The sequence below is a fragment of the Dicentrarchus labrax genome, unplaced genomic scaffold (assembly GCF_905237075.1).
Source record: "Dicentrarchus labrax unplaced genomic scaffold, dlabrax2021, whole genome shotgun sequence".
Lineage (NCBI taxonomy): Eukaryota > Metazoa > Chordata > Actinopteri > Moronidae > Dicentrarchus > Dicentrarchus labrax.
The window spans coordinates 12,102,652-12,122,058 of record NW_026136712.1 but is presented as its reverse complement, the minus strand read 5'-3'; the positions used below and the strand labels follow the sequence as shown (position 1 = coordinate 12,122,058).

Sequence of the window (19,407 nt, the reverse complement as noted above, 5' to 3'; positions counted from 1 at the left end):
ACCTCGTCTTTCAAAGCCAACAGAAGAGACCAATCTATAAGTGGTTGTTTAGTCAGAGTGTGCTTTTATTGCTAAGTTGTCTTCGTGTCAGCACAGCACTGAAAAGCAGAATTTTTAAAGAGCAATTTCAGGTGGAATAAGCAGTGCTTCTCTTTAATGAATTACAGTGGCCACTCTGAATATTAAAATAATCTATTTTGGCCTATATAAGTGACTCTGAAATGGATTTTCTTTCTGTCTATTTCTCTCTTTGCATCCATGCATTATTTATCCACCCATAGCAACCCAGCCTCCTCTCTCTCAGCATAAGTGTCCCCCACTGCCCCCAGTCCCTAGTGGTCTATAAATCACTGTCTCATCAAGATGGCACATGTAGAAACGTCATTCTTTAATCTTAAAAACACGTAAAACAAGTTTTAACTGTAGAAATCAGAGAAATAAAAACCATGTTTGAGATTCACTGGTAGTTACATGGTGGCAAGTGTTATCTATATTTATAGCAACTCAGACTTACACCAAATGAAGTTATAATCTCCATAATGGACTTTACATTATCGTGTCAGGAATCATTCTGTTTGAGCACCAACTAGTTCAGTGCACTTGTGTTTGAGGTCTACCACAACGATTACAGTGAACTCCATTAAAAGAAAGTGATAGAGAGGTACAAGATCATTTATTTTGCTGCAGGGAAATTTAGTTTGCAAAGACAGTGCACAAACTTCACAAACCACTTTGTCAATCCTTTAAATTAACCTGCTGTTTTTGCATTGAACAGGATGACATGTATAGTCATGATCTGAAGTAGAACATGACGTGCTCCCCAGTTTATATCAGGCCAACATTTGGCCTCAGGTGTCAGCCTTATCCAACTGTAGGTTGCTTCTTCTTAAAGGCAGCAGTTTTATCCTGTGATTACACTTAACTCCCACGGATAAATAATATTTAACATGGGGTGGACAAGGAACAAATATTAGTGTCTCATTTAGTTGTTGCATGTATGCTGCTGCAAATATAAGTGGATGTTATACCTGTTTGGATCTCATGTATCTGGGTTAAAGGTGCATTCACACAGTCGGTCCTGAGAGATGTGGCTGCAGGGTTGCATTATATTAAATTCAAATGTTTCTTGGTTGCAGTGAGACTTTAATGCAGTTGGCACTGGTCTGTAAACCACATGTTAAATGGACGATTTACACAAGACTTCATTTGTCAGATGATAAAACATTAAGGTGGTTGGTTTGTCCGACTCAGCAAGAAGGTCCCAGAGCATGAAGAGAGAGCAGGTTCGTGTGTGTGTGTGTGTGTGTGTGTGTGTGTGTGTGTGTGTGTGTGGGCGTGGAGAGAGAGATGGCTCTTTCCCTGAAGCCGTTGAGCTGAGCGCGTCTGACATATGAGCCCAGTAGGAGAAAAGCGCACAGAGCCGAACATCCAATGGGTCAATCTCAGCGAGTTTACTCACTGGTTGGATTCTGTCTGCAGCCAGAGCTTCTGGACTGAGTCATTTCCCGCTGCTACACATACTTGACAGCGAAGAGTTTTCTTGGAGAGTTCTTTTCCTAGAAGTAAACTCAGAAGAAGCGCACGGACGCAGCGATGACAGCCGAGTTTATTTCACTTCGAAGTCACTGAGACCCGCATCCTGCTGCGCTGCATCCGATCCTAACTGACCCTTCTGGGAAGATACAAAGGACATACAGGATGAATTCCGCTTTTATAGCAGTGTTACTTGGAGTGGTGAGTAGCCTCTTACATAAGCAGAGTGCTTTACATGTTTGCCATTAACGTAACCTAGATAACACCTGCGCAAATGCGCATCCACGCAGCCAAATCATGGGGTAGATATTAAGTGGTGGGAGTTTGTGAGAAACTTGTTCCTCCTTCCAGCCTTTAGCAACCGTCATATGTTTTAGCAGGAAACTTGGCAAACAATCTGCGTAAAGTTACAGGCTTTTCCCCGCATCATCCTTTTAACTTATACACACTTACATTTTCACGAGTTTGATCTCTTTAATCTCTTTTATAGTCCGTGTCCTTGCACCTGCCCTGTCTTCAGTCCATGGGCTGACAATATGAAGCAGAGCGGATGTATGCAGCAGCCTTTCAGGTTGACACATTATAGCTCCAGTTGCCGGATCTGTAGTTCCACCCTTCTCAGTTACATGTGGCCCTACAGACTGCAGGACAATACCAATGTCGCAGTGGTCTCTGTGGAGGAGCTCACCAATAAACTGTGTGCGTTAAATGATGAGGGATTTGGTGATTTTACAGATTTTTTCTCCATTAGAAGAAACACCTGAAATCTTGAGAGGATACATGGTAACTCTGGGGAGCCACAGCTCACAGTCACCCTGATTTATCTCTAATTCCCTCGAGGCCGTGCAAGCACAGGAAGGAAATATATTTTCTAGTGTCTTCTTCTCTCTGACAGGACATGGTCATTCAGTGACGCCAGCTTGTCAAGGTCCTGGTTTAGAAACAGGGCTGCATCACTGATACATGACAGCTGCTCCCACTGATGGGTATGCATCCTCTGCTGGCTCAGCGCATGCAATATTGATACAGCCCAAACCATCCCCCTCCACACTGTTCCTCTCCTCCTTCCACCTCACACTCTCATCCCTCTCTTCTTCTTCTGCTTCTTCTTCTCTGTTTGTCTATCTCCTCATAAGCAGATGATGATTCAGCATTGTTTGGGAAGGCATTAGCTGTAATGTCTTTGCCACAAGTGTTCCCACAGCAGTTCATGCCTGGATTTAAATTAGGGCCAGTTTATTGGAGGGCTGGTATAGTGGAGTTGACAGCTGAGGTCCAGAGGTTAAGTGCCTCTAACTGAAAATTGACTGGAGCATTAGTAAGATTGGTTGGAGCTCCGAAGTTATGTGTCCAGATGCCTTCTGCGCATGCATTTGTGTGCGCTTGTTGCTGCTGAGTGTGTGATCAACTTGCTTCTTGCTTTAGCTTGAGGGAGATCGGCTGACAAAAGTTGAAGAGTGCAATCTCAAACGCAATTACAGGAAACGTGCAAGTCGAGCTACAACTTGCTAAGTGCTGTGCATCCTTTTCTTTCATTCCACAAGCTATTTCCTCAAATCACATTACCCATTAATTCATCTGCATGCACAATTTAGCAGTCATTAGGGATGCACTTGAATCTCAGTTTTCGGTCTCTGAGATGTTTTGGTGTTGCACCCACACCCGGAGCTAGAATAGGGTCAAAGGAAAAAGTACAAGATAAACGCTGGAACGCTTGGAGTCATTTCAAAAGTGTCAGTCAGACATTTTGGAGCAGGTTTGTTCACATGTGAGGTTGTTTATGCATGTGCGCAAATGCATGCATGTCAGTGGGTGTGTACACTATATATAGGGGCAGTTCAGACGCAGGAGAGGGATGAGTGTGTGTGTGGTGACAGATTTCTATATTTTTGAATTGAGTGCTTGTTGCCTAAGGTGTGTGTGAGGTTGAGAGCTGCGGCGAAACAATGACAGAAATGTCTGGGAAGTCCTCAAGACAAACAGTGAAACATTAATTGCTGCACAATGAGTGTCACTTCTCAAATGGCAACTTTTCAAGAAACATATTGATACGAAAACCCTTTTTGTGCATATTCAATGGGTTCTGTACATTGTGAAACATAAAAATCTACCTCTTTTTGAGCTATTTATCAGCTTGAGTTGACCAACTTGTTTTTGTTGTCTCTGAAAACTCTCCCAGTTGTAAAAACAGGAAAGTTTCAGGAAATTTCTAAATGTTTAGATATTATCAGGGATGTCATATGAAACATTTCAAGTCAAATGTTTCCCCTCAAAACTGACAATACATTCTTGAACATGGACATCATGGATAACTGAATACCAGAGACCTGAAGGTGAATGGGCCGTGACACCATCAAGGGCAAGAGGGAGGTGTGTGTGTGTGTGTGTGTGTGTGTGTGTGTGTGTGTGTGTGTGTGTGTGTGTGTGTGTGATTATCTGCCAGCTGACTCAGAGGTGCCCGAGGGGACACTTGGTGTTTTTTTAGAGCTCCTTTCTCTTATCAGCAGCATTCCACGCACACCTGAACCCTGACGATTTATGTTGAGTGTACCTCCTTCAAACTAATGCGCCCCTTAATGTACACACGCATGCATGCACGTACACACCCACAAACTGTGTTAATTGTGTAGTGTATGGCTAATCCTTACTCAACATTCACCAGGCAAAAATGAGCCTGGAGCAATATTCAGATGAGTAAAATGACTCACGTTGCTCATGCGTTTGTGGAAGGAAGCTGTAATATACTTTTACATCTCACCGATGATACTTTTTTATAAATTATGGGATCAAAACAAGTCTAAGATGTCGCTTTCTTTTGCCCTCTGTGACTTGTCTGCCAACAGAAGATTATTTTAAATGATAGCCTAAAAACAATCACTCCTCATGTATCTGGAGAGAATGAAAGACAGACCTCTCCTCTGGTTCGGTGTCAGAGGGCAATCGTTGCTTTTATCAAGGTTTGCTTTGGAGATCAAGGTGTGCAGAAGATAAAAAGTTTATTTTGATTTAGTGTAAAAGATGACTCAAACCGAAAGGTCTCACGTAAACACAGACTCTGAGAAACATCCAGGCCTGGGCGTGAGTGTGCAAGTGTGTGCGCACTCATGCATTAACAAACATCTTCACCTGTCATCGGCTGAAAAATAGAGCTCTCAATAGGTTACGGTTTGAAGAATGCCAATAAGACATAATCCAGCTTTTCCTGGTCTGAGTGTGTGATTTTGTTTACTTTTATTACTGTATATGTGACTTTAGATGTGGCTGGTACAAAGGTTAAGGTTAGGTTTAAGGCTAAAGTGAGTCTTACATATGTATAGGGTCAGGTAAGAGTTCAAGTAAGACCAGTGGTTTCTAAACTTTCTGTGTTTCACAAGAACATAGAAAACAGAGAAACAGCCTATAACAATGGACAATTTTGTTGAGCTGAAATCTACTTTTTCTTCTTTCCCATCCCATCAATCATTGAAGAAGCCTTTAGATTTATCCTGCAGTCTGTTGCGGGGTCGTGACTCCTAGGCTGGGAACCCCTGGTTTAGTGGTTAGTCCAAAAAAAATCTAAGAGGATGCAAGATGATCAAAGGAATAAGAAAAACAACTCAGTATTGTTTTCTTTCTGTTTCTCTTTTGCTTTTTCTTGTGAAATACTGCAATTCTGGGAAAGATGAAGATAAAGGAAAATAAAGGGAAAAACACACATTACTTTGATACAATAAATAATGTTTAGTTCTTTTTGTGTTATTGTATTGTTAACCTGCTGAATGGTACTTTCCATGTCCCATTTTGAATGTTCTCTCTGATGATCGGCAGGTCGGGGCGCTGGCCAGTAACGAGGATTGTTTGTCAGGCCAGTATACAGCCAGCGGAGAGTGCTGCGAGCAGTGCCAGCCTGGTGAGGGTGTTGAGAGACCATGTGGAGTCTCACAGACTGTCTGTGCCCCCTGCCTTGACAGTAAGTAACACAAACAACAGCTGTATCAAAGTCCCGTACGTGCACACAGGATTTATAATGTGAATACGAGTGCAAAGACTATTATGCAGAAGTACACAAAAGCACATGTGTGCACTTGAACATGCCTGGTGCAGAAATAGTGACACATACATACATCATGTCAAAAAAACATGAAATTGCTGCCACTGTGACAGCCTCTTCGTAAGTTATGTCCTCCTCATACAAACACTGCACTGTACTTACTGTCCCTGGAGAAGACATATGATTCAAACAGCAGTTTTCTTTTCTTTTTTTTACTATTTGAGTCACCCTAAGTATGCAGGATCATAAATTTCAACAATGTTTCCGCAAAGTTCGAACTAGGATCCAAAAAAATCCATTTGCTGGCCTATAAAACCAAAAATAAATCTGCACAATGTTTGTTTCTGTAGTTTTTGGCAGACAATCTTGTTTTATATGACATTAATAGTTTTATCAAGTTGCTAAAGCCTTTTTTATTGTCAACTAGTAGTGGTTGTAGCTCTTTATTGATACCACTCTTAGACCTTTTTTGGCAACAGAATTGAATGTTTAATGCAATAAGTCTGACTTTTAAATCAGTAACATAAATAAGACAGACAGTCAGGCTAGCATTTCTTTGAGGCTGTAGTTAGACAGAGCAATGTGTTAAGGTAAATGCGAATCAGCATGCTAACATACTCACAGTGACAATGCTAACATACTGATGTTCAGAAGGTAACATTTACTCAATCTTACTTTGGGTGCATTATATTTGGGAATTAATGCTAAACAAATTACAGTTGAGCTGAGCTGAGTTTCAGTTTGTCTAGAGGGGGACACATATGTGTTTACTGAATTTTATGCCAATCCATCCAAAAGCTGCAGAAATAGTTTATTCTGAACCAAAACCATCAACCTCACAGTGGCTCGAGAGGGAAAGTCAGGGATCACCAAAGTCATAAGGATAAATCATCTGAGAACAATGACTGTCTAATAATTGTGACAATATTTCAGTTTGGACCAAAGTGGTGAACTGTCAGACTGTCTGATTGCCATATCCATCTCCCTACAGTTTTTAGATTACTCAACATAATAGACCTCATTTGGAGGAAAGGTCAATGAACCATGTGTACCCAGCAGTGCATTTGAAGCAATTTAAGCCCATTATGATCATTATCGAATATCTGTTACTCTTGTCAGTAACTGACAAACTCCTCAAATATGATACAGATTGTAGCCTAAATGTAAAGCTTAAGACGGATTCAGCTGGAAAATAAACTAGATGCCAGAACTGTGTTCCAGCGTTACTGCCCTCCTCGCGGCCCTTACCATGTAGGGAGAGAAGTTGTGTTGGACTGTAAGACTTTATGAGGACAGTGATGTTGAGAGGATACGAGAGTGGGGCCAGTTCCAAGTGTTGTTGCAGACAGAAAACTGCAGTGGAAGATATTTAGAGCATCAGACTAGTTGTTATGTCACAGTGATTAAGATGGTAAGCAGTGTAGATTTTGATTTTGTAAACATGGCTGATGACTGAAGGGCTCAAAAGGATATTTAAGGTCCTCTGTAGGAGGTACATTTCTGCCTGAGTGTTGGGAAAACAAATTGAACACATTAAAGTTTTTTTGTAACTCTCCCATGTGAGGTCAAAGGTCAGCTTGAGGGTTGGTCCACAGCCAGTTCCTACACTGTTCCCAGAGTTTTCCTTGTATAAATTCCAAGACTACCCAGCGTCCCGGCTAGGAAGTAGCTGTAAACCTTCCTGGGTCTGTGAAGGATGGCAAACTATGAGCCAAAGATCTCCACAGTCAGAAAATGTTTAAGGCTAAAGGTCATGAGAGAAGCCACAAAAATGGGGAAATTGAGATTTATTTGTATTTTTGTGGGGCTTCTTTTCTGAGTGATGTATGCTTTTATAAGTGCGTCTCAGATCAAGAGTTACATCTTGACAATATATTTGTGCCTTATACAAAAACATTCAGTCCTGGACTGCTGGTCATTTAAATATTTGTTCTATTTTATATAAAAACTTCATATTCTAGACCGGAAATTATTATAATAAATGACATCAGTTGCTTCTCTTGTTGCGGTTTTCGGTTGCACAACGTGTAGGTCTTCAGGGTGATAATTTCCAGTCTAACAGTGCTTGTTCTGCTCAGACGTGAACAAACACAGATAGTGACAGGCTCTCAAAACTGTCATGAGGCCAGACAGCCTCTGTACTGACTCATGGAAAAAGAGACATGCAAAGCAGATAGCTCTCCATCAGATAACATCACAATGATATTTTAAGAACACATCTAACATATTGATTAGATCGCTAATGGAGGCTGATAGAGCTGGAGTGTGCGTGTGCAGAAGCATTTCAACTTGTTTTAAAGTCTCATCCATCAGTGGGTTGTTTAGTCTCCTACCTGTTGATTCATTAAAACCTGTCCTGAAACAGTGATTGTCCAATCAGAGCTTTGCATTTCTCCACATTTAAGTGGTGCGCAGGGGGCTGTAGTAAGCGTGATAGTCTGGAAAAAAAAAAAAAAAAAAGCCTGAAATCTATCCTGTCTTGTCTTGCTTGTTCATGTAAGCTAAGCGGCTAAACAAGGTCAAGTTAAGGGAAATCGTGCTTACAGTATAATACAAGCTCAACATTGCGATTCAAAAAGATTTCTTTATTGACCAGATCTTCTACATGGATCATATATGGTGAGGATGATTTTTTTTGGCCAGGAACATGCAGCTAGCTACTCTTTTAGCATATTATAGCGTACGCAACCATCAAGTGCATATTAAATACTTTTATAGGACTCTAATTTTAATACAAATTATATGGAAACATTAAAAAGATAGCTGGAGGCAGAGTTTTCAACCAAGTGACTGAGTTTTAACTGATAAAATCTGCTAGACAGTCATAATTTTAGCTGAAAAAATTGACGCTCATAAGCTTGGAATAAGAAACTTGATTTTGTTTATTTCTGTGTAAAATCGAAGATCCTTTGCTTCAGTAATTACTGCAAACTTCAAGTGATAAATCTGCAACTCTTATCATTGTAAATGTGCTGTTCAAGAATGGAAAACTTGACAGGCGTCACTGACTAACTTTGAGGCCTTATGGAACAGTTATTGAAGTTTTCGAGAATTATGAGAGTATGAACTTCCTCTCCAAGGTGTTAACAAAAACTGATTGAAACGCTTTCTTTCTCAAACACAATCTTTCTTCCTTATATTCTTTCGACATCAACTCCCACCCACCATATGTCTTTGCTTGTGTTGTTTCAGGCCTGTCCCCCACAGTTAATGGCATCTAATGTGCACAAGCATCCATTTATAAGAGACAGACGGTGGTTTCCAAAAAAGCGTTCAGGCTTCATTTAGTACAGATAGTTAACAGGGGCTGGCTGATGTGCTAAAGAGAACGTCCAGCTGAAACACACGGAGGAGTTGGGATGAATGAACAGTTGAGTGGAGATGAAACAGGGCAAGTACAGCTGTACAGCTGGAATGGAGACAAGGCTAACTTCTCAGCCAGAAGCTAATGGTTCACACACACACACACACACACACACACACACACACACACACACACACACACACACACACACACACACACACACACACACACACACACACACACACACACACACACACACACACACACACACAAACACTGAGCGGATAAAGTCAGGAGCCCTTTTATGGGTGTTGAAAACAAAGCAAAGGATTGAATGTTAGACTAGAGGCGAAAGTACTGTTATGATATGATATGCTGAGCCAGGAAAAGACCGTCTGTACCCCCCTCCTCCCTCCATCATCTCCCCCTCCTTCACCCACCTCCCCCATCCATGCTGCAGGCTAGCTTTATTAATGTATTGACTTGCATTATTGATGCATGGCATTATGATAATGGTTCTGAGAGCACTCGTGGGGAGGAGGGGCGGTTGAGGGGTCTGAGTGTGTGTGTCTGTTGGAAAAGAGGGAGGGTGTTGGTGGAGATAATGGGGCGAGGGTGGGGGGTAACAGCGTATGACTCGACACCAACAGGCCCACATACGAGGGACGGACGATAGTTTGTCCACTTCCTAAAGATATAATTAAACAAAAATGTGAAGAACCCACATCTGACACCGACAATTTAGGACAGAATTGCACACCAGGATTCATCTCAAATGACACAGTCTCCGCTTTCTTGCGTCGCTCCATTTGTCTCTCTGTCTCAGCGTCTATCTCTCCTCATCTCTGTTTTAATCTCTGCATCATCAGAGCGTTCATCGTGGTTGGTGGGCCAGTGACGCAGACCGAAAACTTGATATGATATCAGAGATCAAGCTGGAAAGGCTCTACAACCCCCCTCCTGTCTCCTACCACACACAGTTTAGTTCATAAATGATGAATATGCAACAGTTTTTAAACAAAAATCCCAAACATTCTGTGGTACCAGCTTCTAAAATGTGAATATTTGCTGGATTTCTTCGTCTTCTACGATAATATATTTAATATCTTTAGGCTTTGGACTGTTAGTAATACAAAACAACCAAGTTTCATCGTTGATGAATCTGCTGATTGTATAGAAAGCAGAAAAGACTCACAAGTGAGAAGTTGGAACAACAGAATATTGGCCATTTTTGCTTTAAAAAGGACTAAAAGGATTAAGCAATTATTAACCTAGATGTCTTTTCTGTCGATTAACTAATTAATTGACTAATTGTTTCAGCTCTTCTTCACATTGGCTCAACTCAAAATAAATAAAACGTTTGTTGAATATGCTTGTCAACAGTTTACACATACTGTGTGATGGACATCTTGAGGTTTACTTTCATAGTCTACCCCCCCCCCCCACCTCCCTCTCTCCCTCTCTCTTTCACGCACACACACAAGCTGCTCTTACAAATAGGTCTGTTGCATAATTTAGTGTGTTTCCCAGTTCTCTATCCAGCCGAAATACAATTCCATAAAACATGCAATATTGATTGCGTCCTTTGCAGATAAATCTGTCCTAGCAAATCTTTCAGGTTTACAAAACATTTATGAAAATGTATATTCTCTATGTATATGTGATGTATGTAAGTTCAACAACTAAAAACTCCTTTAAAAAATATTTCTTTAGTCTTTTCTTTTTCAAAGTGACCACATGCCCACCAGGGAAAATTACCCTAAAACTGAATTCCCATGTTAGTGTGACTTGGACCCAAATTCATTCACAGAACAAAAGCCCTTCTCAAGATGTTCACAATCCCACTTTGTGACACACATTTAATGGATTCGAAAACATCTGATATAATCAAGTGATATAATGAAAATATTATTCATAAATACAGAACATTTTTGTTCACTGCATACTTAAGTCAAGGCATGGACCTGAAAATGTCAAACTAACATATTTGATTCTGACTTGAGCAGATAGATTAAAAGTAGAGTATACTAGAGTGGCGAGTTGCAGTTTTAAATGTATATTTTAGGCCTTTGAAAGTGGACAGTCGAGAGAGTACACAGAGAGTTAGGGGAGAGAGAAAGATAATTACAAAAATGAAGAGGATAAGATAAGCATGAGAAAATATTTCCAGATCTATAATCAAGGAAAAAAAAATTTAAAAGCCAGTATGTGTAGAATTGGAAAACTCAGACCTTAGTTGGCCCTTTGGCAAACAGTAATACATGCAGCCACTGCCCACCACCCCGTAGGACTGGGTCAGCTGCATGCTATTTTCACTGCTCTTTTCTATTTTCTCTATTTAAAAAAAAAATGCCATGAGAACAATTTGACACAGCCATTTTTCATATTTAAAGGTCAAATTAAAGGTCCAATCAGTATTGTAAATGCTTCTAAAGAGCAGATAAAAAGTTCATTTCTGCCCTTTCTTTTCAGGTGAAACCTTCTCAGAAAACTTCAGTCACACAGAGAAATGTCAGCCCTGCACAGCCTGCACAGGTCTGCTCCGCATGAAGGCGCCCTGCACAGACTCCAACGACGCCACCTGTGTGTGCAACTATGGCTACTATATGAATGAACTCTCACAGCAGTGTGAACCCTGCACCAAATGTCCTGAAGGCCAGGGCATGCTGTACAGCTGTGAGTTTGACCATGACACAGTGTGTGAGGAGTGCAACGGGGACACTTACTCGGACCAGGAAAGTTCTCGGGAGCCCTGCATCCCCTGCACCACCTGTGATGAGGGGGTGGAAATTTTACATCCCTGCACTTCTTTCACTGATACCATTTGTGAAGGTAAGACTTTTAGCTCACAGAGGTTTGTAGTGAAGCATGCATCATAGTGTACTTGTGTGGACCTTGTAGATTACAATTTTAGGCTATTTGCGGCCCTTCACGTGGAGCTTTAGAAATGTTAGTAGGTGGATTTTTTTAAGTCCTTTAAACAGAGCTAGGCTAGCTGTTTCCCTCTGTTTCCAGTCTTTATGCTAAGCTATGCTAAGCTAAGCTGAGCAGCTGCTGGCTGTAGAGTGGTATCGATCTTCTCGTCTAACTCTAGGCAAGAAAGTTAATAAGTGTCGAACTGTTTCTTTGAACTTAAGAGTTTGCTGTTTCTCACATGCATTGGCTGCCATTTATACCTCAACATGGAACATAATACAAAGATGCAATATAACTGACAAACTCCTCTCACATGGTTTTCTCTGGATTTTCTGAAGTAGCTAGAACATTCATTCTGATGTTTCCATTGAGTTTTACAGATGTCATGATTTAATGCTATATTAAATTTAATTAACCTCCACTATAATGTGGTATTAAGGAGAAATTGATGGATATCTCTCTTATTGCTGTCTTGTTATTTTTGCAATTTGGATGAACTGACACTTAAAAAATGGGCTATTAAGTTAAAACACTCAACTTCATGCAGAGAGATAATTCATGAGATCGTTTTACACTGAAAAGGTTAAAAAGTGATATTCCCTAAAGTCTTTTTTTTCACCAAGACAACGAACTCACTTGTAAGTGATTTATCAGCGATTTAGCAAATGGCTGTGGGATAAGCCTATCTAAACACTGGGCAAGTTTATCATGAACTTCTGTGAAGAGACAGTAAAGTTGAATGATGGGGTGCATGGCCCGGGGTTAGGATGTGCTGAATAGACTTCATGTGAGCACATTCACTGCCCAGCACTGTATGGACAGTACGATGTACTGGACATCCACATTGTCAGCCACATAATCAGACCATCTCAGTGCGACATTGTAGACATTGTTGGCCCATCAACCTAAATGCCACAGCGAAGCTGGTCTCATTGTCTTCAGGGACTCATCCCTTCCACCGATACAAAGACCACACTCTTTCTATGTTGAGGGTTTAGAAGGAGGTCATATCTCCGAACGGGTTGTGAATTTCTTTTATATCATTGCACCCTGTGGGTATCACACTCCAAATCACAAATTCCTTATGACTCTAGTCACTGCTCATTCCAATGACCTGATGCCTCACAGATTAAATCAACGCTTTTGTGATATGACAATAAAAGGATTCTGTTGATCAGCCATGCAGTCTGTTAGGGCAGCGTTTTGAAGGATGTTGTTATCACAGTGGTGAAGACAGAGCGAGTCTCAAGCTAAAGGGAGTCTTTTGTGCCTCTCCCATGATCCCATTTGGCCCACGAGAGCTTTCAGTTTAGCCCATGGGGCTACTTGAAAGAGCTAATAATGAGTAAAACAGACATTGAAACTATAAAAGATTTGTCCTACATAATTATTATGACTATTTCTTTTGTTTTTGTCCTGTTTTGAGTATTTGTGTGTATCGCCTTGAGGTTTAATCTTAAGTCACACTGGAGGATTTCTGTTATTTAAAGGCTTTAAAAGTCCTGATTGTGTAGATATTAATGAAAGTTGGTTGCTTGGGATGGGCAGACACTGAACAGATAAAACCTTATTTAAAACCCCATTATGTCTCCCATGACCAGATTGTAAAATCGGGATACATTTCCAGCAAGTTGGCTTCCTTTTAATGAGGGTTGTGATAACGAATTGTTTGAATGATCAAAAACCTCGCTGTTTGACAAGTAGATGCATGTCAGTTTTCTGTTTATACAGTTGCACAATCTGATTTCTCACTTGGCTGCCGTTAAAAAGATCAACTGAAGTGAACTTGTTTTAACATAATTGGCGTAGCATTTTACATATTGTAGTCTTTACTGACTGTGCTGTGATATTAATAAAACTTTGCTGCAAAACAGAAAGACCATATTGTCCGCCTTCACAGCCATCTGCAGGTCGATATTCCTTTTTTTCCCATTTTGCTCTCTGTTGCACATTAATACTGCCACTTCTCTTTCCTGTCAACATCATTGAGGACATGGCCATCTTGTTTGAATATAAGGACAAAACCAACAGACAGTGGGGGTTCTGTATAAATTAAGTGTGGGTACCAATGTTGGGCAGTAAAGCATTACTTAGTATTGTAAAGGATTACAATTTTACATTGTGTAATTAGCTACACTACAGTTACTAATCCCAGCAATGATCCGTTACTCCTGTTTGGGGATTACCTTGTTCAGTTATTTACAGAGTTTATTGGAGGGTTCATTGCCGTGCATTTAATGGAGAGACTTGGTGCTGAGGCTAAAGGTGTTGGAAGGCAGTCAGTCTCTATGAAAAAAAGAGAGAAAATTGTTTTATACATTCAGGAATGATGAATTGCACTGCTTCACTGTCCTGAAGTTCTGCTGCTTGTATTCACAAAGCTAGATGTTGATGGTCAGTTAATAAGTGCAAGCAGTAACTAACTGTTTGTCAAACTAGTGGTTTCTCAAACTTTTTTCTTTAACGTACCCACTTTGAAATATTTTTTAATCCAAATACCCCCAGACCAGTGTAAAACATTTTTGGCTATATAGGCTATATAAAAAGCACCATGTCTGTGGGGGGGTTGCCACTCGCTGAGGTAGATTCCATTGTAACGTATTCTTCCTGATACTGAAGGTATATTTTGGCCGGTTTCTCTGTCTTTTTCACTTCCTTCTCTGTGTTTTTCAGCTGTATTGCTGCTACATTTCAATCACTGATCCATTTTCTTGATTTTCATCATCAAAAATTGACATTATTAACAAATGTCACATAACTTGTGCAGTACTCCAAAGTACCTCTAGGCGTACACATACAACCGTTTGAGAAACACTGTGTGGGTGGGGAGGCTAGGATGTTGTCTAACGAGAGAGCTGGGCTGAGTAACAAAAGTAATGAGAAATTTAAACGAATTACTCCTGCTATTGAGTAATTATTATGGACTTTTTCAGTGCGTACATTTCGGCGGCGGACATAGAGCAATTACAACATGTGGTGTGAGTTGATGCAACATTAGAAAATCTCTTTATATGAACCAGGGAAAATACCATAGACAGACAAACCTATTTGAATATCAGAAGTTGACCCCACATGTACTTCTGTATTCTTCCAGTACTCTAAAAAACATCTTCCATTTAGGATAATAATGCAGCTTGATTCAACTTGTGGTCTGACAGAGAAGTGTGGTGGATGGACAGATGATTCATCCAAGATCAAGATATAAGGAGCCAGTACTCCAATACTAAAACATCCTTTAGATAACTAACACAGTATACCTCATGATGAATGTGAATTTGCTGTGATTCCAGGCATGGCTGCTCACAGCCCACTGTGTATGGGTTTCATCATCATACGTTATTCCTCACTCTAACCCAATCATGTGCTCTTTATTTCTAATGTAATCTTTTTACCAAAGCACAAGCGTTATCAGTGCTTACAAATCTGTATAGCTACCAGATGTCCATATCCATTAGTATTGTGGAGTCAGGCAACACAGACCTGAAGGCTAAACGCAGTCAGGAGGGTGGAGGGAGAGAGAGGAATACACAGAAGGCCACTGCCCGTGAAAAGACAAGTTGTAACTTGAGATAGTGGAGACATAGTTTTAACTGAGAGTGGAGGGACCAGAACATCACCTTGACTATACTGTAGGTTATCTTTTGAGAGAAAGCTCACCCTGTGCCGTACTCCAAAGTACCCACGTATGGCCATTTGAGAAACACTGTGTGGGTGGGGAGGCTAGGAAGTTGTCTAACGAGAGAACTGGGCTGAGTAACGAAAGTAATGAGAAATGAAACTCAGTGGTGAATTTTCTCATATGATGATTTAGCACTCCTTTGTGTGGAAACAAGCTCAGCTGTTAGGTGAAAATCCAATTTCCTCCCACACTTGCAGATGGATTAGTGGTTTGTTTTAAGTCTTGCAAGAGAAAAACTCTTTCTCTGATGGTAAAACATTCTCATACCGCTCAGACTTTGTTAGGCTAGACCCACGGAGTTGAGGGTCTGAAGGCAAGATGCTTATCTAAAGGAGTGTGATATGACTTCCACTCTTCTGCAGGCCGCCGAGCAAGGTCAGAGGTTGAAGGTTATGGGAGGCTTGGATGTGGAGGGGGTCTTTGTGGGAAGATCAGGCAGCATGAGTTTCCCCTGGGGATGTGCACTGAACAACATGGTATAATCCCCACAATTCTTTCAGGGGTCACAACAACACAAGACAAGTGAAGTTGATTAGCGCTCTTATTAGCTGCCCTTCGAAGTGACTTCTACTGTGCTATCATACATCAGCTAAGACAAACCAATACTGTAAGGGTCAACCTTGTCTGCTCTGTATATCTGAGTGTTAATTTTCTGGCAAGATGCAAAATATTGAACACATCAGTAAAATGTTTCTTGACAACATATTTGCTTTCCAGCAAAATATTTTGCAGAATTTGATCCTGGTCTTGGTTTAATACAGAAAAAAAATGTGCAGTGCACAAGACACAATGTATTTATTATGATTTTACATGGAGCAAAGCCACAAACTTTCAAAATACTTTTGTTGCCTAAACTGAACCACATGCAGGATGCAGGATGTGAACCTTGGTCTCTCATGTCTCAGTCCTGAACTTCACACTACGTAAAGGTACGTAAATGTACTCAAGAACTTAATTTACTTGAAAAACACCTTGCCTATAATTCAGGCAGAGAGGATGTTTTTCACCATAACGTAATTGGGAAAGCAAGTTAGTGCTTTATAACTATAATTTCTAGGAGAATGAGTCGGCAAGGATGGTCCTATCAGAGATGGAGGGGTTTGCTTTGCAGATGATATGACTAGGTAAGAAAGTGGTTTGCAATATGGCTAATAATAGGATTGGTTACAGGGTAATGCCTGTAAAGCACAGAGACAGATTATCTGAAAATGCACTATCAATAGGAGTGGCCAACCATGCTAACACACTGTGATAAGGTCCTTTCATGGTTAAAGTTGAATGACCAGTGCTTGAGTTCGACAGAGTGGTTGCTGCCTGTTCTTATCAGCCTGAGGTTTTGAGTACAAGCCCTCAAGGCTACTGGGAAACGGAGGCTTTCACTTTTCAACCCTGTTCTTCCTTGAGATTGTACCCAGGAGTGACTGCACATATGTGGTCTGACCTATTACCCAAAGCCTGGATTTCTGGTCCTGTGGAAGCAGGGGCAACAGTTTGAGGATTGCAGCATGCATGCAATTATATGTTTCATGCACATACACGCTCTGATAGGAAGTTTACAGCATTACTTAAATATGAGTCACAAAACACACACACTAAACCATATGTAGCCCATGCAGACAGGCACTGATACTACCGCTCTATTGCATAGATTCAAATCAATAAGCTGACTTATTGAACATTACAGATCTGAGACAGCATATGGAAGGATGAAGGTCGAGTGGGTGCGGTTAAGAGGAAGCAAGAGGGGGAGGGTGATTGGACCAAGTGCATTTGGTTATTGAATTGATAGGTGAGTAGGTGGAAGGGGCTGTTTCCTTCCTGAGTTTGGTTGACCTTAACGATCGACAGGCCACCCTCCAGAAATCAAAAAGCGTAATCTGCTAACTAGCCCCATGCACAGCACTCAGGGCCAGACCAGTTCAACTAAATCCAGACAGAAAGACAGAGGAAGGGAAAACATGGAGGGAGGGATGGAGATAAGGAGTGAAAGGAAAGAATGAGGCTGAAGAGTTTTCTTTTCACGATTTGTGTCAACAGAGTTATGCATGTGCAATTGAAGCCCCGCCACCCTTACTGTTGCTAAAACCCAAAAAACATTGTGTTGTTTATTTCAGACAGAGGCAGGCTTTTGACATTAGGACGTTGACAGTCAATTGAGTTATTTAGCTTAAGCTAGACATCGCATTACGCTAAAGTTATCTCTATAAAGTGGTTGAATACACCATCTTTGGCTCACTTCTTTATGTTTTTAAGCTGACTAGTTTCCAAACTAAAATCTTAAATATGCACTTGATGGCTTCCAGGACTCGCTTCCACACAGTGGTGAAATACGACATAATGGAATGTCAACGTGGCTTTAAAATGTAACCTGTAACCTCAAACATTATGAAATGCTCCTTGGCATAATGCTGGGTAAGGTTACTACTGTAGGAAGTAAGCTAGTTTCCTAGACATGTTTCAACAAAACCACATTTTCATCCATTTCTTAAGCTTTTGCTCTTGCATTTATGTAGGCTAAAAATTAGACTCCATCCTCCAAACTCTTTAAATATCGAGTGTTTTCTAGAGCCCCATGCGCACACCACTTCAACATGTGCATATTTCCAAAGTTTGACCGACCTGCCATGCGTAGCTATGGTTGCTAAGTTATGGTTGTCCATGGGAGGGACTTAATGAATGGTCAATTCCAGCAGGCATCTGACAGACAGATAAAGGGAGGGAGACAAATGGGAAAAACGATAAAGGGTAAAATGCCATCGACATTTCTGATTTCCTGCATCCAAAGCCTTTCCACATCAATAGCAGTGAAGAACCCCCAATCCCACTCTGACTAAACAATTCACTGTCTTTGTATTGCACAGTCACTCATTGTGTGGCTATAGCTTAGTCTCCACACATCTTCTGACTTATATCTCTACTGACTTGGGCTCTATGGCCACAGTTGACCTTCTCTCTTTAACCCGTTTGCTCCCTCCTGCACACAGTATGGGCATTGTAACGATGAAGCAAGTTTTAAAGTTGACCATGTCTCTTCCTCCATGGCCAAACAAGAATTGACCCCTTGTGGCCATGACTCAGTCTCCTGAAGTCGCCTGCCATCCCTCAGGAATTTACCCATTCGACATTCCAGGGGAAATTTTTGGAGGTGATTTGGTATGAGCGGGCCGTTCTGGTCCAAGGGTGACCACAACACTTGCGCTTTCGCTCGTGCCGTTCATTCATCGTCAAAAGTTCTGCTTGGGGGGTCAAGGTTTTTTTGTTCTCGTGAGGATTTACACTATGTGTTGGCCGATTGTGTCTCTGCCAAGCCAAGTCTTTTTCTCAGTGATATTTATCTTTTTATCTTGCCAAAGTGGTTTAGAGTGTAACAAGGGAATTTCATGGAATTTTGTTGGCTCATTTGTTCCATTATTTCTATCATAGTGAAAGCTGGTTTTGTAGTTATTTATGTGTTTCAAAATTCTAAGATTCCAGAAATCAGGATTAGGAAAAATGTGTAAAGGCGCTGGGATACAGTGTGCAAACACAATACAACCTATTTCAATATTTTCTGCTTATTCATGTTAATACTAATAGTCTGTTCAGGTTTAAACTAGCTAGCTGGCATTAATATCAAGCCTACCCTATATTCATTTATTTTTGCTTGTATATTTATACTTAAATGTCCTAAAATAAAGAGACAGGAAAAAAACACCTATTAGTGAAGAACAGTTGCACATTAAAGAATGAACAAAGTTTGGTACCACTTTTTAATAAGGCTCACATTATAAAGTAACTAATGGCTTTGTTAATGGTTAATACATAATTTACTAATGCTTTATGGATCAGTTATAAGTCATCAAAATAACAACTTTGAGTTTGCCATGTGGTGGAAAATCTATTTAATTGACTGGACTCTTTGACCACTTACATTCTACAAAAAGGGCTTCAGAGGATCTGGATGAA

General features: G+C 40.7%; 1 protein-coding gene across 1 annotated transcript in view; it reads left to right on the top strand.

The window, feature by feature from the left end:
- Nucleotides 1-1,363: 1,363 nt before the first annotated feature.
- The window catches only part of ngfrb (nerve growth factor receptor b), a 30,560-nt gene continuing 12,516 nt past the window's right edge, over nucleotides 1,364-19,407 (top strand). Inside the window, exons 1-3 of the mRNA XM_051418105.1 lie at nucleotides 1,364-1,734; nucleotides 5,341-5,482; nucleotides 11,340-11,699. Coding sequence (XP_051274065.1) covers nucleotides 1,699-1,734; nucleotides 5,341-5,482; nucleotides 11,340-11,699 — 538 coding nt within the window. The 5' untranslated portion in view covers nucleotides 1,364-1,698. The remainder of the gene's footprint in view (nucleotides 1,735-5,340; nucleotides 5,483-11,339; nucleotides 11,700-19,407) is intronic.